At 43.2% G+C, this 23685-nt stretch overlaps 1 protein-coding gene across 2 annotated transcripts in view; it reads right to left on the bottom strand.

The window, feature by feature from the left end:
* Nucleotides 1-23685, bottom strand: part of LOC126092327 (serine/threonine-protein kinase grp) — a 146058-nt gene that overhangs the window by 44644 nt on the left and 77729 nt on the right. For both annotated transcript variants that reach the window (XM_049907864.1, XM_049907863.1), the window contains exons 4-5: nt 14486-14550; nt 11892-12017 (exon numbers count right to left, since the gene is read on the bottom strand). In XM_049907864.1, the coding sequence (XP_049763821.1) occupies nt 11892-12017; nt 14486-14550 (191 nt within the window). The remainder of the gene's footprint in view (nt 1-11891; nt 12018-14485; nt 14551-23685) is intronic.

Here is a 23685-nt window from a genome sequence, read left to right as displayed (position 1 = left end):
CCTGTCCAAATGTACACAGTACCGTCACACACTTATCCAATTAGCATATGCAAAAACACCACACGCCAGGTACGTACATCTAAATGTGCTGGCAGGTGCCAATGATGAAGGCACACCCGACAAGGTCAGTAAGAGAGCCATCAGTGTACACAAACTGTATCATCAGGAAGTTCCATGCAAAGGTCATGTAACAGAAGGTGATATAGGAGACTTGAGTGGTGTCCTTGGCAAGCTAATGAAGATGAAGCCAAGGCGGTGAAGGGTTCAGAGCCACTGTGAAAGCTGCAGGTAGCGTGAAGTTAAGCTGCCAGAGAAAGAGCCACAAGCAAACTCCAGGAGGTAACAGAAGAGGGATGCACCCCATACCGGCAATCGAAGGAGGCATAGGATGGGTGCCCATGTGTAGCAGACAAATGGCATACATATCTGCTGAGGAAAATGTCACAGCAGTTGGATAGCGGTAGTTTGTGAGCTTCTGCATGCAGACACTCAACAGGCACCAGTGGCCAAACAGATGCCATGATGGTGGATAGTACTGAGACAGCGTAGGAGGGACGGACATGTGGATGCATTCGAATGGACAAGGGACTGGTACAAATGGAAGGGGGTGGTTAGGTCTGCACTCATTGAAGTACCATTGAGGACGCTTAGGACATTGAGTGATCTCATACAGTTGAGGATCAAGAAAGTTTCCTATGAGCATGAGCCCCAGAAATCTGGTTTCAACAAGCAACAGGAACAAGGTGTAAAGATGGTGGGAGAAACCAATTATGCCGCCAGAAACTCACACAAACGGTCTTGTCAGTGGAAAAACGAAAGCTACTGTTGAAGCTCTACGAGTTAAGACGATCGAGACATTGCTGAAGGTGCCGCTCCGACAGGTCCACCTCAGTAAAGCTGACAAGGCACAACCCACACGTACCTTAAAAACTGGGCTTTTTAAAAATTCCTGAATGAAACAGGGCAGGCAGCCACGGGAGACCCAGGTGTGAGAGTACAGAGGATACAAGTGTTCCAGCGGTGCCTTAGGCTTTCTTCAAATCAAACACATGGCCAGAGTCTGGGATTTCTGCAGAAAACCCTTCTTGGCAGGAGTGGACAAAGTGAGGAGATTGTCAACTGCAGAATGTCGTGCTTGAAATCCACACAGTGCAGTCGTTGGTAAATTGCGAGACTCAAGCCACCATACCAGCCGGGCATGAAAAATACATTCCTTCACCTTGCTAATACAGCTGGTGAGAGAAAAGGGGCAGCAGCTAGAAGAAAGGTGTCCTTGCTGGGCTTAGGTATGGGTACGACAGTGGCTTCATACCAGCGCCTGGAAAATGTGCCCTCTGCCCTGATGCGGTTGTACATATTACGCAAAAAGTGCTTGCCCGGAAGAGAAAGGTATGAATGTGAACAGCGTTTGCCCCAGGGGCGAAGGATCAGGATGAAGTGAGAACATAATCTAGGTTCCTCACAGTAAAGGCAGTATTGTAGCACTCTTGATTCTGAGAGGAGAAGGGTATTGCCTGGGGCGGCTCCGCTCATTTCCGATTGAGGAAGGCAGCATGATAATGAGAGGAGCTCAAAATGTCTGAAAAATGGCAGCACAGTGTATTGATAATAGCAATAGGGTCCATGATATCACCTGTTACTGTGAGGCCAAAAATTGGGGAATGGATCTTGGTCCCAGAGAACTGTTGGAGGTTGGCCCATACGAAGGCCGAGGGAGGGGAACTGTTAAAAGAACTAGTGAAATACACCTAGCTTTTTTGCTATCCCAAACAACGTGAAGACACTGTCCACGTGGCTGTTTACGATTGGAGTTTGCCATTGTAGGATAACAGTTGAAAACACAGACAGTACGTATCTGTGTGCAGCTTGCATCACAGCATGCTTCTGTACACTAAGGAACCGGGACATGTGTTGAAGAGGAAGTGCAAGGAACGGAATGTTCCGCAGTGATAACGCCAACGTTTGTAAGGTATTCCACCTGGTCATCACATTTGGGGAAATGATCATCAACGTTTGCCAGGGAGGAGTAAAGCCTCTGGTTGGCCTTAGTAGGCTGCCATTTGGGTGTGTAGGGAGGTGGGGTAGGAATCACAAACAGATAGCACACGGGAAATGGTCAATCGAGTGTGTCAGAGAGAACAGACGACTTGAGATGATGAGCAGTGCAGAAGGATAGGTCCAAATGGGAACAGGTGTGCATGGAGTCTGAAAGGAATGTGGGTGCTCCTGTGTTAAGGCAGAGGAGGTTAAGTTGATTGAGAAAGTCAGACAAGAGGGTACTTTGAGGACAAGAGGAGGAGGAGGAGGAGGAGGAGGAGGAGGAGGAGGAGGAGGAGGAGGAGGAGGGGGGGGGGGGGGGGAGAGGAAGGTCAAAACAGACCGGGAAGAAATATGAGAGCTCAGAGCGGTCGTAAGGATGCAATTTTGTTTCCCAAGGGCAGAGAACAAGTGGCCGCTGTGATTGTAAGAGCAGCCTTAAATCCTCTTTGTTGGATTGAGGGCCACGAACATTCCATTGGAGTCGTGACGAGGAAGCAATGAAGGCGTATGCCAGCCTTCGAAGACACCCTGTTACAGGGCACAGAGAGAGGAAGATCCTGCTCCATGAGGTCTATAGAAGCATCGGCATTCTTCTGCTGTCAGCCTAAGGAGTCAAGGGCAGAAAATCGGTTGGTGGTGTGTATCGGCGATGCAGAGGTCGGCCAGGTGAGGGTATCATATGGTGACACCGTCAAAGAGTTCAAGATGGGGAAAGGAAAACTGTTTGCCCTTAACTTCTTCGAAACTTCCCAGTTAGCAGAGGAAGACTCAGGTGCTGGTTGGCTGCAGGGACATAGGAACTCTTCACGGCAGTATTTCTTCTGTCCTTTCTGGCCTGCCGGTTGTGTAGCTGATGGCTTTGTCCCGTGAGGCGAGAGTGTTGTGGCATGTTGCACAGCTAGAGGACAAGATGTGAACACTACCATGGCGTTCGCCAATTTCACAACTGCAGTGCTAAATCTGAGGTTGCATGGCCATTTCCTTCATGGATTGAGATTTAGCAAGAACAGTACTGTAGATGCCAGATGGTAGACTGCAGGGTTTCCAACCATCCAACAACTTGCAAGCGACTGGGTAAGGTAATTTTTCCTTCACCCAGATCTTGAGCATAGCCTGCTCATTGAGATACAAGGGACACCCGTGGGAGGAGGCGGGGGCATGGTTGCCATTGCAGCTGATACAGCGGCGAGAAGGAGGTGGAAAATCGCCCTCGTGAGTGTCCCTACCATAGGTTACACATTTGACCAGGTGTCAACAGGACAGTCAAGTGTGGTTGAAACAATTACACTGGTAGAAGCACATCGTGTTCAGAATGTGCGGTTGGACTGTGATAACTTAATGGCCTGCTTTGATCTTACACGGAAGCACCACTCTACCAAAAGTGAGAAAGGGAGTGCATGTGAGCACTAAGAAGGCATCTACCTGTCTCATCACCTGAAGGACGACTATGTCGCCCTGATCAGCGAGGTACGTTTCAATTTTGCCGCTGTCAGATTGTCAAGCAACCTAGTGTAGATAACACCATGGGAAGAATTTGGCTTTCGATGGACCTGGACATGAACAGGATAGCCATAGAGGAATGAAGCTACAAGCAGTTGTTGCACCTGAGAATCACAAGTAGTCTCCAGAAGCAAACTGTCATTGAGTCAATGAGAGCACGATTTCACAAGGCCAGCAATTGCATCAACACCTTTCTGAATAATAAACGAATTTACCACTGCGGAGGACTGGCTGTCTGCAATACATGAAACCACGAGGAACCTTGGTGCAGTTGGAAGGGTCTTTGAATTGTCAGCCTCATTCAGTTTACGTCTCTTAGCCACTGACCGAAAATCATTGGTTCATTGTGAGAAAATCGCCAGGATTTTTTTTTTTTTTGGGGCGCAAAACTGCTATGGTCATTAGCGCCCAGTCCGTGACTTAGGAAACAGTAAAAAACCGAAAATGGGAATCAGCAGCAATGGGAACAAAAGTCATAAAATTGGAGGAACTAGAAGCAGAAGGAAGGCTTAAAAATCCTCTACAGAAAGGGGTTGGTTGCCCCCGAAAAAACCTTCAAATGACTGACGTCATTTCACTGGCACTAATAAATTCGAGAACGTGATCGGCTGAGCGCGTGTCATCTGCTAAAATCGACGATATATCAGGCGACAGCTGTAGACGGGAGCGTAACGGATTAAAATAGGGGCACTCAATTAAAAGGTGTCTTACCGTCCACAGCTGAGAGCAGTGGGGACAGAGTGGGAGAGGATCGCCACTTAAAAGATGTCCATGGCTAAAAAGACAGTGCCCTATCCGGAGTCTAGTTAAAATTAACTCCTCCCGACGACGCATTCGGGAGGAAGAGGTCCAAGCACAAGGAAGAGCTTTCACGTCCCGCAATTTATTATGGGGAAGTGTCAACCAATGTGCGTGCCATAAAAGAACAACACGACAACATAAAACGCTACGTAGATCGGCGACGGGAATTGATTGAATAGCTGGCCGGAGAAGAGAGACTGCAGCCTTGGCTGCAATATCGGCCGCCTCATTTCCACAGATACCAACATGTCCCGGGAGCCAGAGGAACGCCACCGAGACGCCCCCCCAAGTGGAGCAAGCGCAGACAGTCCTGAATCCGGTGGACCAGAGGGTGCACAGGGTAAAGAGCTTGGGAACTGAGGAGAGAGCTGAGAGAATCTGAGCAGATAATGTACTGTATCCGCTGATGGCGGCGGATGTAGTGGACAGCCTGGAGAACAGCGTAAAGCTCCGCAGTATAAACCGAACACTGGTCGGGAAGCCGAAAGTGATTTGGGGTGTCGCCAACAATCTAGGCACTCCCTACACCTAACGATGTTTTCGAGCCATCGGTGTAAATAAATGTGGCTTTCGTCATTTGTGCACATAGAGCAGCAAATGCCCGACGATAAACAAGTGAAGGGGTACCATCTTTGGGAAATCGACAAAGGTCACTGAGCAGGCAGATCCGGGGACGGAGCCAAGGCAGTGCTGTACCCCAAGTTGTCAAGAAGGTTTTAGGAAAGCGGAAAGAAAGAGAATGGAGCAGTTGACGGAAGCGGACTCCCGGTGGTAGTAGGGAGGAGGGGCGGCCTGCATACCCTACATCAAAGGAGGCGTCGAAAAAAATGTCATGGGCTGGATTAGCAGGCATGGAAGACAGATGGCTAGCATATCGACTCAGAAGGACTGCTCGCCGATTGGACAGCGGAGGTTCAGCAGTCTCAGTATAAAGGCTTTCCACAGGGCTGGTGTAAAAAGCTCCAGACACTAAACGTAATCCACGGTGGTGGATAGAGTCGAGGCGCCGAAGAATAGACGGCCGAGCAGAGGAGTAGACTAAGCTTCCATAGTCCAATTTCGAGCGCACTAAGGCGCGATAGAGGCAGAGAAGGACCACTCGGTCTGCTCCCCAGGAGGTACCATTCAGGACACGGAGGGTGTTGAGGGATCGCAGACAGCGAGCTGAAAGATACGAAATTTAGCGACGTCTGAAAACGGAAGGTTGACAGGTCCTAGATGTAAGGAGGGTGGAAGAAACTCATTACGTCACCAAAAATTAACACAAACGGTCTTACTGGGAGAAAAACGGAAGCCTGTTTCGATGCTCCAAGAGTGGAGACGATTGAGACATCCTTGAAGACGACGTTCAAGAAGGCTGGTCCGTTGAGAGCTGTAGTAGATCGCAAAATCGTCCACAAAGAGGGAGCCCGAGACATCAGGAAGGAGACAATCCATAATGGGATTTATGGCAATGGCAAACACTACAACACTTAGCACGGAGCCCTGGGGTACCCTGTTTTCTTGGGAGAAAGTACGGGAGAGAGTAGTGTTCACCCGCACCCTAAATGTGCGCTCTGCCATACATTCGCAAAGAAAAATGGGCAGCCGACCTCGAAAGCCCCAAGAGAACAGTGTGTGGAGGATGCCTGTCCTCCAACAGGTATCACATGCTCTCTCCAGATCAAAAAATATTGCTACTGTTTGGCGTTTCCGCAGAAAATTGTTCATGATATAAGTGGAGAGAGCAACAAGATGGTCAACGGCAGAACGATGCTTTCAGAATCCGCATTGGGCAGGTGTTAAAAGACTGCGGGACTCCAGCCACCAAGCTAAACGGCAATTCACCATACGCTCCAAAACCTTACAGACACTACTCGTGAGAGAAATGGGGTGATAGCTAGAAGGGAGATGTTTGTCCTTTCCAGGTTTCGGAATAGGAACGACGATAGCTTCCCGCCATCGACTGGGAAAAGTACTGTCGGTCCAAATTCGATTATAAAGGCGAAGGAGGTAACGCAGACTGTGGGTTGATAAATGCAGTAACATTTGGACGTGGATACCATCCGGTCCTGGGGCGGAGGAGCGAGAAGAAGAGAGTGCATGTTGGAGTTCCTGCATGGAGAAAACAGTATTGTAGCTTTCGCGATTGGGAGAGGAGAAAGCAAGAGGTCGCACTTCCGCTGCACGTTTCTTCGGGAGAAACGCTGGCGGGCAATTTGAAGAGCTCGAAATCTCAGCAAAGTGCTGACCCAATGAGTTAGAAATTGCGATGGGGTCCACTAATGTATCATGCGCGACAGTGAGCCCAGAGACCGGGGAGAAACTAGGCGCGCCTGAGAACCGTCGACGCTAACTCCAAACTTCCGAGGAGGGAGTGAAGGTGTTAAATGAGCTAATAAAGACTTTCCAGTTTGCCTTCTTGCTATCGCGGATGACACGACGGCATCGCGCACGGAACTGCTTATAGCAGATCCAGTTGGCCAAGGTAGGATGGTGGCGGAAAACGCGAAGAGCACGTCGCCGCTCACGTATTGCGTCACGGCATGCCTCGTTCCACCAAGGAACTGGGGGGCGCCGGGGCAATTCGGAGGAGCGTGGTATTGAACGTTCCGCAGCTGTAAGAATAACGTCAGTAATATGTGGGACCTCATCGTCGACGCTGGGAAAGTGACTGTTATCGAATGTCGCTACAGACGAAAAGTGTCCAATCGGCTTGGCCAAACTTCCAGCGTCGCGGGCGCATACATGGCAGTTGATGCTGCAGTCTAAGGACACATGGAAAGTGGTCACTCGAGTGTGTGTCATCAAGGGCGAACCATTCGAAGCGCCGAGCTAGCGGAACAGTACTGACCGCAAGGTCCAAATGAGAGAAATTTGTCGTGGAGGCCGACAAAAATGTAGGGACCCCAGTGTTAGGGCAAACTAGATCCACTTGGTGGAAGACGTCTAGCTATAGTGAGCCATGTGGACAAGGATGTGGAGATCCCCAAAGCGAGTGGTGGGCACTGAAGTCCCCAACCAGCAAATAGGGGGGTGGAAGCTGACCAAGAAGATGAAGGAGATCAGCTCGTGCCATTGGTGTGGACGATGGAAGTATACAGTACAAAGAGAGAACGTGTATCCAGAAAGGGAAAGACGGACGGCGACAGCTTGGAAGGAAGTGTTTAAGTGAATTGGGTGATAATGCAGAGTATCATGGAGAAAAATCATGAGTCCTCCATGGCCTGGAGTGCCTTCAACAGAGGGGAGATCATATAGGACGGACTGAAAATGAGGGAGAACAAAGCGGTCATGGGGACGCAGCTTTGTTTCCTGAAGACAGAAGATGACTGACGAGTAGGATCGTAAGAGGATCGACAATTCATCCAGATTGGCTCGAATGCCGCGGATATTCCAGTGGATAATGGACATAGGGTGAACAGAAAAGGAGGAATGTGACCAAGGTTGCCGTCAACTCAACGAGTGCTCAGAGCTTGCGACCGACAGCATGGAATGGCATTCAGCCGAAGGCAGAAGATCCTGATCCATAGGTTGGTCAGGAGCAGCTCCTGCCACCAGCGATCGGCCGGTTGATCGGCCGCCAGCAGTGTGCCTCGGCGACACGGAAGACTGCCGAGGGCGATTTCCACCAGGTGGTGCTGTAGATGGGACACGCCTTGGCGGAGAAATATGATGTTTAGATGAAGGAGGAACCGATGGTTGTGAAGTTGGGGTACATAAAAAATCTTCACAAGTATGCTCTTTTTTCGAAGTCTTGGTGTCTGACTTTGGGCTCGAGATTTAGCAGAACCCGATGAAGGGTGAGCCATAGAGTGGGCAGGCGAAAGTGGTGAGGTTGAATGGGCGATATTTGCGCTGGCCGATCTGACGACCGTGGCACTAAAGGTGAGGTCATAAGTCTGCGTGGCCGCCTCCTTTGTTGGCCGAGGAGAAGCAAGGACAGTGCTGTATTTTCCTGTCCGAGGCACGGCACGGTGGGCTGTCGACTGGCGAATAATTTTCGAGCAGCAAAGGTTGACACCTTTTCCTTCACTCTGATTTCCTGGATGAGCTTTTCGTCCTTAAAAACGGGGCAATCTCTAGAGGAAGCAGCGTGGTCACCCATACAGTTGATGCAGCGAGGGGATGGAGGTGGACAAGCACCCTCATGGGCATCCTTGCCACACGTAACATTTGGCCGGATCGGAACAGGACTGGCTGGTGTGATTGAACCGCTGACACCGATAGCAACGCATAGGGTTTGGGACGTAAGGGCAAACGGAAATTATCTCATAGCCTGCTTTGATTTTCGATGGAAGTTGAACTTTGTCAAATGTCAAGAAGACTCTATGAACAGCCGTTACGCCCTGGTCAGACAGGTAGTGCTGATTTCTTCGTCAGACAATCCATCGAGGGAGCGTGTATATACGACTCCACGTGAGGAATTTAAAGTGCGGTGCGCTTCAACCCGGACAAGGAAGGTGTGGAGCAGTGAAGTACGCAGCAATTTTTGTGCCTGGAGGGCACTGACTGTTTCTAACAACAAGGTGCCATTCCGTAATCTGGAACAAGACTTTACAGGACCTGCAATTGCGTCGACACCTTTCTGAATAATGAAAGGGTTGACCGTGGAGAAGTCGTGACCTTCGTCAGACCGAGAAACAACAAGGAACTGTGGCAACGATGGAAGAACCGTCTGCGGCTGAGACTCAGTGAACTTACGCTTGTGAGCAGACATAGTGGAAGGTGAGGAAACCATTGCGGAAGAATCCCCCATGATTTACCGGCGTCTCCGATGGCGCGCTCCTCCCTTGTAGGGGCCCTCTCTGAGGGCACTCCCGCCTTAGGTGATTGTTCACACCTCCGGTCACATCTCCTGACAAACGTATGGAGGGACCAATCGGCACTTTCGGAAGGTATCAGCTCGGGTAATCACCCCTCCCAAGGCCTGGCCGTTACCAGGGGGTACGTACGTGTCCTACCTGTCTACCTGGGACGGGGAATTATTCGTTATCCCGTCACCGGCTACACACAAAAATGCGTGGGTTGGCCTTCAGACACGCACAGGGAGGAAGAAAGAGAAAGGGAAAGGAAAGAGGAGAGGTCTCAAACGCCGCAGCGGAGAAAAGGGTAAAGAGAAGAGGTAAGGGAAAGAGAAGGGCAAAGGAAGGAAGAAGACATACAAGCAAAGAAGGCGAAGAATGCGTTACATTTACGAGCGTCCGTCTCCAGACGTAGGCACTAACCATACTCCCAGATGGGGAGAAAGTGAAGGAAAGAGCCAGAGGTGAGAGGAGAGGGGCGAAGATGGGGGATGGGGAAGGATGCGGAAAGGGAAGGTATGCAGCCCGGAAAGGAAGGAAGGCCACATTAGCTCGGGGTCCCGTGCTCGCTACGCACATATCCACAAAAGAGTTGCGGACCCCCTGGGGGGATCGCCAGGATTGTCCATGTCTCTGATGGCAAACTTCTTCCAACTGGGTGCCCCCTTTAGAAGAGGGTGCACCCGGCTTAGGTGATTGTTCAAACCTCAGGTGACACCGTCCGAACACTTGACAGAGGGACCAATCTGCAATTTGGGAAGGTAACAGCTCAAGCTATCACCCTTCCTGGACCTAGCCTTTACCAGGGGTAGGTGTGAACCCTACCTGTCGATCCGGAGCTGGGAATTGTGTGTTACCCAGTCAACTGTTACATGTCAGATGCATGGGCCGGCCTTCAGGAGCGCACAGGGAGGAGGAAGAAAAAGAGAAATCTCAAATGCAAAAGCTGAGGAAGGTTAGGAGAAGATGAATGTAGAAAGGAAAAGTAACATGGGAGAATATTCCGATACTGACTACCGAAAATGCACAATACATTTCCAGAAACAGTCCAGACATGTTCCCAAGGGGAAGGGAAAAAGAACATCAAGAGGATACACACACACAACATGGAAGGGAAAAGATACCACAAAGGATGGGGCCCTATGGTAACGAAGCACGAACACGCCAGAGAGCAGCGAGCCCTTTGGGGCGATGTTAGGAGTGTCTGTTATGATGGCCCCTAATGTCTTTTCAAGAAACTGAAGAAGCCCATGATTAAGAAAATCACGACGTTTCCTCCTTGGCTTCAATAAGGTGCCCATTCGGAATGAAAAGGAATTTAGTTTTCAGATCTCTTTTATACCATTCACATTGTTTCCTGAAATAAGGGAAAAATAGATTGAAAAAACATACAGTTAGCATCATCATTAGATGACTGGCAGTGCCGTTTTATCTATACGTTTTCTGTTTGTAGTTTCGGCTTTTAACAGCACCCTATGAGAAAAAGAAAAACAAGGCACTATCACACATCACACAACAGGAAGAAATAGAATCATCCATGTCACCGACCAGCAACTAAATTTTACACAGCAAACTTTCCAAAATATGAAGTGTCTTACTTTAAAGTTATCACAATAATTAAAAGATCCAGCTCATTATCAAGCCATGGTATCTTATTTTGAGATGAGTAAAAATCAATTTTTTTACCGAATAGTTTCCTCAAAAGTGAACGAGGATGACTGCATAGTCAAGCAAATGCGCACATCCCAGAACAGTTTTTTTTTTTTTTTTTTTTTTTTTTTTTTTTTTTTTAAGTTTTTTTTTTTAAGTTTTAAGCGGAAAATAGTCTTATCACTGTCATCCCACTGCGAACCAAGTTGCTTCCACTATGTTTCTATGCAATCCACCGATGCTGGTTTCTTCTGCACCATATCAAAACTATCATCATCATCATCGTCATCATGACGTAGCATATTGCATTTATTATAAACTCAGTATGAACACCACCTACATTGTGGAAGAAGTGTACTAAGCAATAGTAACGCATTATTACAAACACTGTCTTGAATGAAAAATGGATATGAAGTAGTTATGTGAAAGGTATTGAAATATTAAAGCAGAGCACTGGTTCTACAACTTACAAACAAAAGCATTTCTCATAAAAACATCCTTTTGATAAGATTATAAGTTTTCAATAGTTCATGAACAACATGAAAACTGCACTTAATGTCTTAAACAAGATGTTTAAACATTAACTGTATAGTTTTTATACATATTTCAGGGAGTGAATTAATATAGTTGAATGGATAAAAATCTACTCACCAAGCAGCGGCAGGAGAGAACACACACACACACACACACACACACACACACACACACACGTTTTTATAAGCATGCTTTTGGAGCCAGCAGCTCCTCCTCCTGGCAGAAGGGTTGAAGGGGAATGAAGAGGGGTGACAAAAAGGACTGGAGAGGTTCAGGAGAAGGAGTAGTGTTCGCAAACATCACCCAGTCAGGGGAGACTTACCAGACGGGATGAGCAGGAAAGACAGATTGTTGGCAAGTGGTCTATCATCGCTTGGTGATTAGATTTTTTTGATCTATCCAATTACATTATACTGTCAGAGTGAATTAATATTTTCAAAATTTATTTGGCACACTTGGTTGGCGACCTACTTTTGATACACTGAAAGAAAGAGTGCAGAAGATAAGGGAAACTGGTATGAGGTGGAGCTAAGAGTTACATATACTGTGATGACACACTATACGACTTTCACATGGACGTACCTTGCCCTGCATCCTGTACACTGTAGCCATTCCAAAATCAGATATTTTTAAATTATCATGTTCATCCAGCAGCAGATTCTCTGGCTTTAGGTCTCGATGTGTCACTCCACGGCTGTGGAGATATTCCTGCAGTTCAAGTAATGTCCCTGTATAAAATCATAGGCACCAACTACAAACAATGGTGAAATATGCAACTACAAACAATGGTGAAATATGCAATACAGATGTTTTGTAAGGTGGGGAGGGGGAGGAGATCTAACAAGAATCTTACAGAAATTTTATTTTCACAGGTAAACAAACATTATGAAATACAATAAGTAACAACATGAGATGCACAAATGAAACACAGTGAAGGTAATGGCAATAAGGACTGTGATAGGTAGAAATATTAAGTCCTGATCAGCAACATGCGTTTTTATTTTTAACTGTTTTTGGGGGGGAGGGGGAGTCAGACTAATCTCGTGTGAGAACCAAAGTCCAATAATAATGTAGAACACTATTACCTTACACTTTGGGTTCAGCAATTTTGTTTTTAGGGTAATTTAACAATATGGTTAACTTATTATCATATATGATAACTCTTCATAGTTATATTGACTGAAACTGTGTCCCTAATATAATCCACACTGAAAAATCATGTGGTCATTCAGGAAATTTATTGTAGAAGAAAGGATGAAATATTAGGGTCTTCAGAACTATTAAGAAGGTCATTTACATAACACAAGCTTGTAATGTACAAGGATGGCAAAGGCAATCAGCCATCGCTCTTCAGAGAAATCATTCCAGTAACTCCTACTACACTATACAATACTAAAAAAGGGGCCAACCAAAACAAAGTGTACCATATTATAAGAACTAAAGTTTGTATAATAATGAAAGAAACTCGTACACAATGAAAAAAAAAGTAAGTTTTCTAGATACAGTTCTATATTGTGACTTGTCCACCCTTTTCAATTTTCTGACAATGCTGTGCTCCAAACACACTTTCTCAGAAATGTCTTCCTAAAATTAAGGTCAATGTTTGATAATAAGAGACTTCTTTTCACCAGGAATGCCAACTTTTTCCTCCACTGATCTGCTTTTCACGTTGCCTTTTTTATGTTTATTATGTGTTATTTTGCTTCGAAGACTGTACAATTCCTTCCCTTTGTGTAATTCGTGGTCTCAATTTTTATGTTTTACCAGTCCTCCTCCATCAATTAGATTTTTCTAAGACTTGTTTGCACCATTCTACACAATATGAGGCATTATCTATGGCGACAAATCCTGTATCTTTCAAAAGCCTTGCTTCTACCATCAAGGACAATGTCAGAACTTCCTCTGGTGCCTTTACCATTCCCGAAGCCGAACTTCTCATCCAATCGAACTTCAACTATTTCTTTAACACCCTCTCCTTCTGTACACTATCCTCGTTAACAAATTTGATCCACGAGCTGTTTGACTCTGTGCTAGTTTTTGCACGTATCTGCCCTCGCTATCTTTGGGATTGTGTGGACAATATTTATCCAAAAATCTGGTGGTACTTCTTCAGTATCAATTTCTACACACAAACTTGAGTAGTCACTTCCCCATTGCCAAATTCTGAAAGAAATTGGTCTATACCTTCATGTTTGAACACACAACTTTCAAAGCTCTGCCGACTTCCAGGCTAATACTGGATCTCTTATAATTTTCATATTGACTCCCATTTCTTGTTCTATCATTATCAGATAGTGTCTCCATTCGGCACCCACTTTCTACAGATCTTTGTACTCTTCCCAGACACTGACTTATCTGTGTTCGTAATTTTAGATAACATTATTGGAAAGTGAGATCTTTCATTAAGGTAAAATTAGTGAAAAAAGTCCATTTATTACAAATGTGAGCAATTTTAGCCTCTAATAATTGGCCATCATCCGATACAGCACCATCTGGCTGACAGTAACGACACTTTAACAGTTGTGCTGACCCAGTTGATTTTGCAACTGGAGTCAGCACAGCTGTTCGAACCACCACCACCACCACCCAGATCGAGTACCACCTGAAGATGGCCTACAACTAGAGGCCAAAACCACTCATTTCTTTAATAAATTAATGTGTGATGGAGACTTTTTACCAACTTATCTTTTCTGTATGTATAACAAACGATGGCAACAATCTTGAGAAATGACTATTACGGATTTGTAAATATTTGTACGCATAATTCCAAAATTTTAATAATTTTATATTATAGTTTATTTGTTTAGCTTTCCACTGACCCCAAGTTGAATAAAACTAATTAACAAATAAAAAGATTTAACAGTCCTTTACTTTTTTGCCTACCTTTTCTACCAACATCAATTTGTGAAATGAACCAATTTCCAAAATTACAAGCTAACAGGCAAAAATATTTTAATCTCATTTCATTATTTACCTTCTTACATTAATTTTTCAGAAACTTCTGTGACATGAGGGCAACAATTATTTTAGGCGATTTTTAAATGAGCCCATGTCTAGACTGAGTAATGCAGTACCTTTTTCTTTTCATCTTTTTCTCCCCTTCCTACCACATCTGGACCCCTGACACTGTAAGTGCCCGTTCAGTCACTAAACTCATAAATGCAAAAAGAACTTACCACGCCTGCTATTAGCTGCTTGAAATATTTCTGTGCTTCCCAAGCATTCATTCCGTGGTCTGGTTCTACAGGGAAGATAAACATTATTAGAATTAAGTGCTTGAGTATATTATATACATTCAAATTCAGGTAACAGATGGTATCCCACATAAAACCAGTACACCTCTTTTACCAGTTAATCATCTCTAAATTGTGCGTGAAGTGACAACACTGTCTCTAGAGTTGGGTACACTGCATTTTATCTGAATGTTGAATGAGTATGTGTTTGTGCTTTAGTGTGAGAGGTTCATGTTATCAAGTTGTTGCTGAAATGGGGCCATTTGCAGTAGAACAGCAATCTGACATTGTTGAGGGTTACATAAAGACAGGCTCCATGAAGACATGTCAAGAAATGCTTCAAGCAAAGTATCCTGGTAGGAAACACCCCACAACCAGCACTATTCAAGATCTGTACAAGAAATGTACGGCTCTCGGGATTGTTCAGACTGTGCAGAGGAATAGGGGATCAACAGTGAGGACTCCTAAAACTGCAGACAGAATTCCTGCGGACGTTTCAAGAAGTGCCCAGAAGTTGGTGATAAGGTTATCAGAGCAGGTTGGTGTACCTCTTACATTGTGTAATAAAAGATATGAAATTATAAGTATATTGTGCAAATGTCGTGCAAGAGTAGACATGCGAGGGTGTTGCAGGTGGGGTGTGGGCGTGCACGAGCGAGACAGATAGCACCCTAGCTTTATTTCATGTCCCAAGAATTGCAGGTACTGGTCACAGTGCAAGCATAATATTCTGTATGAAGAACCTCTCCTCTCAGAGAAGACATGTTTGATGTACACTGTGTGGCATGCATACTATTGGCCCCATATTTTTCCAATTACCCCTTAACAATGCCTGATATCTAGGTATCTTTGAATTCATGTGCAATTAACAAATGCAGAGCAGCTTTTTGCAGTATTCCATGAAGATGTAGTAACTGCTCACACATACCAACTAAGTCTGGCTCACAACATGTTCCCTGAAGTCAAGACTTGTCAGCAGAGGCCTCTGGCCCCATGGCCCCATTATGTGAGTTTTACTTATGGGGTAGACTAAAAAGTAAATTATGTGCCGACAATCTTCGCACAATAGATGATTGTAATTGGAACATTACTACAGAAATTAACAATACGTCTGCAGAATTACTGTGTGTGTGTGTGTGTGTGTGTGTGTGTGTGTGTGTGTGAGATTACTTTAATCTTTTATCTTGGGTGTGAGGTGTACCAGTTTTATGTGGAACATCTTGTACCGATACAGATCGAAATTTCGAAATGATAGAAGCAATCAGTCATCATTTCCATTCTAGCTTTATTAAAGCAGATTCAGAATTTCAATTAGCTACTAGCCAAAATTTAGGTATCTACTTTAACAAAGCTAGAAATAGAATGACTGACTGTTGCTCTCTACCATTTTGAGATTGTTATCTCTGTCATCGGCCGCATTAAACTTTCCTAATGGAAGGTTATTTGACAAATTCAAATATTGACAAGTAAACATTTACAAAACCTTACGCTTATAATTTGTTAATTTTATAATAAAATGTTACACAACTTACAATATTGTGTTACAAATGGTTTGCCCAGTCATTAACTCTCCCACTGCTACAAATGTGCTCTCTACATCCCGTGGTAAGGGTGACTTTAGTTACGGCTTTATTACTTGTCATCCAATTTTTCAATTTGGTGAATTTCTTTTGATATCTTACAGTCATATATTTTTATTAAACAAAGAACTGAATTTTGTTACCCGTCATACAAACTGCACTGCATCAAATTAAACAAAACAGTTTCTACACGCAGCCAATAAAAAATAATTCCCAAAATTCCCATACAAAAGAACACTTTTTATGGGTAAAGTGCATTTTGTGAGAGTCAAGTGACCATATACTGTACTTCGACATTGTAAAATATAAATCCTTTGAATGGTAAAGGTTTTCTACAGTGGCATAGAACTTCCCAGCTCTTTATTCAATAAGATCTGATGTGCAGCAACATGTACACCATACATTTTTGTATTACGAAAGTATAAATACGAATTCCACCTAACAGTGCACAGTAGCTTCTAAAGCACCGGAAAAAAAAGGAGAAGAAGAAGATTGTATTGCATGGCGGGGAGACTCCACTTGGCTAAGTTTGGCTGCCGATTTGCAAGTCCTTCCAGCTAACGTAACATTGGACGACCTGCATATCTATGGTGAAATGGGGACAACACAATACCCAGTCCCATAGTAGAGAAAATTTCTGACCCAACTGCGAATCAAACCCAGACCCACTGCATGGCAGCCTAATGTGCTCATCACTCAGCTAATGTATGAGACTTTCTGAAAATAATAGCGTGCAGTGCGGTACATATGTTGTATGATAAATACTGAACTTTTTTTATTAATCGAGATATTTACGTAAATCGTTCGCAGCAGTGAGAGGTCGGCAGCTCAGGACACACATGCAGGAAAATCCAAGCAGTGCGTGAACACAAATCGACAGCACTGAAAGGGTTAGTAATATATAATTACATTTCACAATGTGACACAATGTAGCAAAAGACACACTTTTAGTACAAGTAATGTCCAACAATTCCTTATTTCTGGTTCCACATAGATGGGCATGTGACTGTTCCATACACACATTCTCTTAGGCATGCTTCATTGTTGAAGAGTATGCAGAGATTAGATATCTATACCACCTCAAATTCCACGTGTTACACACACACACACACACACACACACACACACACACACACACACACAATTAGTAAACTTTTTATAGACGCAGCTTCATTGTAATGCCAGAGGACTATAAGGATTAATGCAAGTTTCAACTGTCTGGAGCACAGACTGGTGATTCTAAGCTCCGTTTCCTGAGTGCGTGCAACATAAGGCAGACAAACCGATTTCACGATATTAGAAGTACCTATTTGTGTGAACGTATTTACCATTAATTATTATAATCAATGAAATATTTGTGAAGAATACTTCTGCTGAATGTGACAAATTTAATACCACAAATTAATATTTCTCACTTGACTACAAAAGAGTCTGTACATTTGTGTCTGATACGATGACAACTGACACTTTATTACTATGCACACAAGTAATTGTGTTCCAAAAATTATTCAGAGATAGTTAATCATTATTATGGAATAGAATTGATATTTATTTTTATGTAATAATTATTATAGATTCCTATTCTGTTTAAATTAATAAAGTATTTTTCCCTTAGTGTCAGACGCACAGATCCTTTGAAGAGTTGGCGAGACCTTTAGAGAGTTCGAAGGAGAAATATCAGCACCAAAAGACAAATCCAGCGGTGAATACAATGAAGATATTGTTTTAGCAAGAGGAGTTTAAAGTGGTGGCGATTCACACATTACTGTTTCAGATACTGTGACTAAAACACCTGTTACGTGTTCCCATTTAACACCATACAGATGCATTTGATGTATTAACACTGCCAACACTTTGCCAGTGAAAAAGAGACTGTCATAAGGAACAGATTTAAGAAAATATTCTCTTATTTTAGTCTCTGTCCTCCTCTAGTAATCAGTCAGGCTTTGGGAACAGGAGTGACAGAAGTAGCAGAGAAAAATGTCAAGGGTGCAGCTTTTTGCAAACAGAAGTACCAGTACATTTAAACTAGCTGTAGGCATTGATAAGAGATCGAAAAATAAATATTGCGAGATTCATCGTCTACTAAATACTGTCCGAATAGGCTGCATACTAAATCCTACCAAACAGGTGATGAATAGGTAGTTCCTTTCTGGGGCAACAACTATGCAGAAACCCCAATTATTGTGGCCTCAGAAAGACGTTCTGTTTGTGCAGTTCCAGTTTGATTACAACTTGACTTCATCAAGTACGAAGGGAAAAGTGACACTATATTGGAAGGCTTTGATTACTTTAACACTGGAGGGGGCCGGTAAATATGACACTGCCAACTGCACTATTTGCCGTGTGTATAACTTATATGGTCTCATAGTTCAGATCAGCTGAGTTACTTAGCTGTCTCTACTCAGTCTTCAGGAACAATCCAGTCTTTTGGAGTTTTAAGTGAGAGCCATCACCAGTCAGATTTAGAATGAAGAAAGCAGGTCGGAGCTCTGTTGATAAATTTATTCATGGCGATGGACAATTTGTCATTACTAAACAATAGCCCATGTATGCTAAAATAATGTGCTTATGAAACATTTACTTACTGGTATTTTACAATTAAATTGTTTCTGTATCGAACTTGCTAAATACACAAATATTGTGAATTATGGAGTCATGCACACTGATTCCACAAATGTCTGCCTTCAGTACAAATTTGCCTTAATACGAGTTTCTCAAAAACCCGAACAAAAACTTTTGAATAGTGTAATGAGATCGACAGGAAGTACAAAATGGCTAAGCAGGGATGGCTAGAGGACAAATTTAAGGATGTAGAGGCTTCCCTTTGGAGAAAAGAGAACCACTTTTATGAATATCAAGAGCTCAGATAGAAACCCAGTTCTAAGCAAAGAAGGGAAAGCAGAAAGGTGGAAGGAGTATATAGAGGGTCTATACAGGGGCGATGTTTTTGAGGACAATATTATGGAAATAGAAGAGAATGTAGATGAAGATGAAATGGGAGCTACAATACTGCGTGAAGAGTTTGAAAGAGCACTGAAAGACCTGAGTCGAAACAAAGCCCCGGGAGTATACAACATTCCTTTAGAAATGCTGACGGCCTTGGGAGAACCAGTCCTGACAAAACTCTACCATCTGGTGAGCAAGATGTATGAGACAGGCGAAATACCCTCAGACTTCAACAAGAATATAATAATTCCAATCCCAAAGAAAGCAGGTGTCGACATGTGTGAAAATTACCGAACTATCAGTTTAATAAGTCACAGCTGCAATATATTAACGCAAATTATTTACAGACGAATGGAAAAACTAGTAGAAGCCGACCTCGGGGAAGATCAGTTTGGATTCCGTAGAAATGTTGGAACATGTGAGGCAATACTGACCCTACGACTTATCTTAGAAGAAAGATTAAGGAAAGGTAAACCTATGTTTCTAGCATTTGTAGACTTGGAGAAAGCTTTTGACAATGTTGACTGGAATACTCTCTTTCAAATTCTAAAGGTGGCAGAGGTAAAATACAGGGAGGGAAAGGCTATTTACAATTTGTACAAAAACCAGATGGCAGCTATAAGAGTCGAGGGGCACGAAAGGGAAGCAGTGGTCGGGAAGGGAGTGAAGACAGGATTGTAGCCTCTTCCCGATGTTATTCAATGTGTATACTGAGCAAGCAGTAAAGGAATCAAAACAAAAATTTCGAGTAGGTATTAAAATCCAGGGAGAAGAAATAAAAACTTTGAGGTTCGCTGATGATATTTTAATTCTGTCAGAGACAGCAAAGGACTTGGAAGAGCAGTTGAACGGAATGGACAGTGTCTTGAAAGGAGGATATAATATGAATATGAACATCAACAAAAGCAAAACGAGGATAATGGAATGTAGTCGAATTACCGTATTTACTTGAATCTAAGCCGCACCTGAAAAATGAGACTCGAAATTTATGGGGAGAGAAAAGTTTTAGCCGCACCTCCAAATCGAAACAAAGTTGGTCCATTGTAATATGACACACAATTTAGGTCGAATGAATGACGATACAGCTACAGTAGTTTGGTTCGAGACATAAGCTTAGCAGTTAAGCTTTACCAGGTAGCCATTGCTATGTGTCAGGCGCTCAGTCCGTATTTAAACAGGTACCCTTCCTTTTTCACGTGCTTCGTCTGGGTTGAATTGATTGCTTATTTTTCTTCGATCTGATAAGCGCCGTTCTCTTTGGTATAGGTGTTTACGTCACTCTAAGATGAAGATGCATTACTGTACTGTGTCACGCATTGTTTGTCGCATTCTGATAGTGAGTGTTTACAGCCTGTCATCGCTCGCGGCATGGCTTGCTTTTGTGCGCACTACCGCCGCTTAAAAAAAAAAAAAGGGAATTGTCTCATTAGCGAAACAATGGCAAGAGACTGCTATTTGTTGTTACTTACACTGATGTTTTCTTTGATAATGATCAACGAGAACCAAATAATAGACTGCGTATGATAAAAGATGTTCTGAACGAGAGCTCAGCGAAAATTTTTCTCCGTTTGAAAATCTTTGCAGACGCCTCTTTAGTACATTACATTCTGCATAGAAATTAGAGTCATCTTAGATTTAAAAATCTAGTCAATTGCCGTGCTTCATTTCTGACTATCACTATTACGCATAAGAATAATACGCATATAAACATGACATGATACGTATATTCTACTGCATTTGCTGTTGTCTCACTCTAGTTTCGTAGTTAATTAGGCAGACAGGATTTAAATGAGATAGCAGCAAACACGAAAGAATACATGGCAAAATGTTTGTATTCATGTTATTCTTATGGTGAAGAGAATACTGCATGTCATTCACAGTTCATAGAAGTTCCTATTAGCAACCATCTTTTCTCACAGGTAGGAAAAAAATTCAGAACGTAGAGTTGGCCATATTGACAAACATCTGTAACAGTCTTGCCAGTCGGATTTTCGTAGTACATTGAAATGCTGCAACATTCAAAGATGAACAATACAGAATTTGTATTTACTTCGATGGATGATGTATGAAAATGCAGTGGTCAAAACTTGGGACGGAGGAAGAAAAGCTAGTCTTCCACCTTCTTTTTTTTTTTTTACTGACAGAGAGATTTTGGCACCAGTATTTATCTTTGTGCCTTGGCACCTACCAACATCTTTCAGAACTTCCGCTTACTTTGCACTCTATTCTAAGCCGCAGGTGGTTTTTTGGATTACAAAAACCAGAAAAAAAGTGCGGCTTAGATACGAGTAAATACAGTCAGTCGGGTGATGCTGGGGGAATTAGATTAGAAAATGACACACTTAAAGTAGTAAAAGAGTTTTGCTATTTGGGGAGCAAAATAACTGACGACGGTCGGAGTAGATAGGATATAAAATGTAGACTGGCAATGGCAAGGAAAGCGTTTCTGAAGAAGAGAAATTTGTTAACATCAAGGATAGATTTAAGTGTCAGGAAGTCGTTTCTGAGAGTATTTGTATGGAATGTTGCCATATATGGAAGTGAAACAAAGACGATAAATAGTTTGGACAAGAAAAGAATAGAAGGTTTTGAAATGTGGTGCTACAGAAGAATGCTGAAGATTAGATAGGTAGATCACATAACTAACGAGGAGGTATTGAATAGAATTGGGGAGAAGTTGAGTTTGTGGCACAACTTGACAAGAAGAAGGGATTGGTAGGTAGGACATGTTCTGAGACATCAAGGGATCACAAATTTAGCACTGGAGGGCAGCGTGGAGGGTAAAAATCGTAGAGGGAGACCAAGAGATGAATACATTAAGCAGATTCAGAAGGATGTAGGTTGCAGTAAGTACTGGGAGATGATGAAGCTTGCACAGGATAGAGTAGCATGGAGAGCTGCATGAAACCAGTCTCAGGAGTGAAGACCACAACAACAACAACAACAACAACAACAACAACAACAACAACATTTCCCACTTATGTAGACCATAACACCAAGTTAACACCCAACAAAATATATTTTTTAGATGTATGTGGTAGTGGACATGAGCAGGAGATGTGTTTTGAGCTCAAGTATTGTCCCTAGCAAATGGTTTAGGGCTTTCATCCACCAAAGGTAGAAACTTCCTTTGCACTAGCACAGTTGTCCAAAGTAGTGGTCTATAGTGTATATAATTCACTCTTTAAGTTTCGTAAGTAATATAACAGTTCACTAAGGTACCGCGCGAAGATTATCAGTCACCGTATTACAGTATAATTTACAGTTAAGGTACATGCAAAATTTTTACCAAGTTATTGAGACAATTTAGTTAATAATAATAGAAATGTGAGGCTCAACCCAAGTATCAATTGGACGCAAGTTCGGCGATGTATGTGTAACCTGAACCAATGTTTCTCAACTTAGATGACCGTGCGAGAACTAGTGTATCCAATGTGGCAAGGCCATGGGCATTATTAACATTTGTAACAGGGAAAGAATATTTGTTTAGCGTTATTGACATTAGCTGACAAACCTATTTCTCTGCAGGAATTGAGTTGTCTTTCCATAATGGAGTCATTTCAAGTACTGACCAATACTCACATCATGAAATGAGATGGAAGATGGATCATCAGCATTTCACTGTTGTATGTAGAAAGAAGAGAACTTTGGGCGGAGGGGGGAGAAGAGACCCCCCCACACAGTAATTTTACATAATCAACCATTATCTAATGGGTTTGATTTACAAATCGTCATGTCTCTACTATAAATGTGCACTATATTAAAGATTCTTTCAATGACACACACAGCACCATACAAACAGGAGAGTTTGTAAGTCATTTGAAAGAAGTTGTGTGTGTGTGCGCACACAGTTCCATTCAGAGGGAAAAAAGTCAGCACACTGACTGACATTCATGCTATGCATTAATTAACATGGAAAATAGTGACAGCTACAAGTGATTAGATTAACCACCCATCTTTGTCACGGCAATATCTTAAAATCACTTTTTGCAGCTCTGTTCTCAGGACCATAATAGATGTGGAGCTATCACAAATGTTAGGCAAAGAAAGAAGTATAAGGAAAATTACAGCCACAAGGAAGACCATTACCAACGTTCTTCTAAGCATTTGGTAACATCTCATGTGCCAGTGGAATTAACAGTAGCTGGGTAAACTCAGGAGGTTATTAGTGTGCACATACAAAACACTTAATACTAGATGCCGAATATATGTAGGAGTAGGAGAAGAAATCAAACAATGAAAAATCCAGGATGGATGGAACAATATTATGGAAAGGAATGTTGCTACTCACAATATAGCAGAGATGCTGAGTCGCAGATAGGCAGAACAAAAAGACCATCGCAAAGCTTTCGGCCGTCACCAACAACAGATCCCCCCCCCCCCCCCCACACACACACACACATATGCAGCGGTGTGTGTGTGTGTGTGTGTGTGTGTGTGTGTGTGTGTGTGTGTGTGTGTGTGTCAAAGGCCTTAATGGCCAAAAGATTTACTTGTGACTGTCTTTTTGTAACTCAGAATCTCCGCTACATGGTGAGTAACAGCTTTCCTTTTCATAATATTTTAGAAGGAAAGTTTATTACAGGACAGAAGCAGATGGTGGATGACAAATTT

This window comes from Schistocerca cancellata, chromosome 7, assembly GCF_023864275.1.
Source record: "Schistocerca cancellata isolate TAMUIC-IGC-003103 chromosome 7, iqSchCanc2.1, whole genome shotgun sequence".
Lineage (NCBI taxonomy): Eukaryota > Metazoa > Arthropoda > Insecta > Orthoptera > Acrididae > Schistocerca > Schistocerca cancellata.
This window is presented reverse-complemented; position numbering and strand designations above follow the sequence as displayed.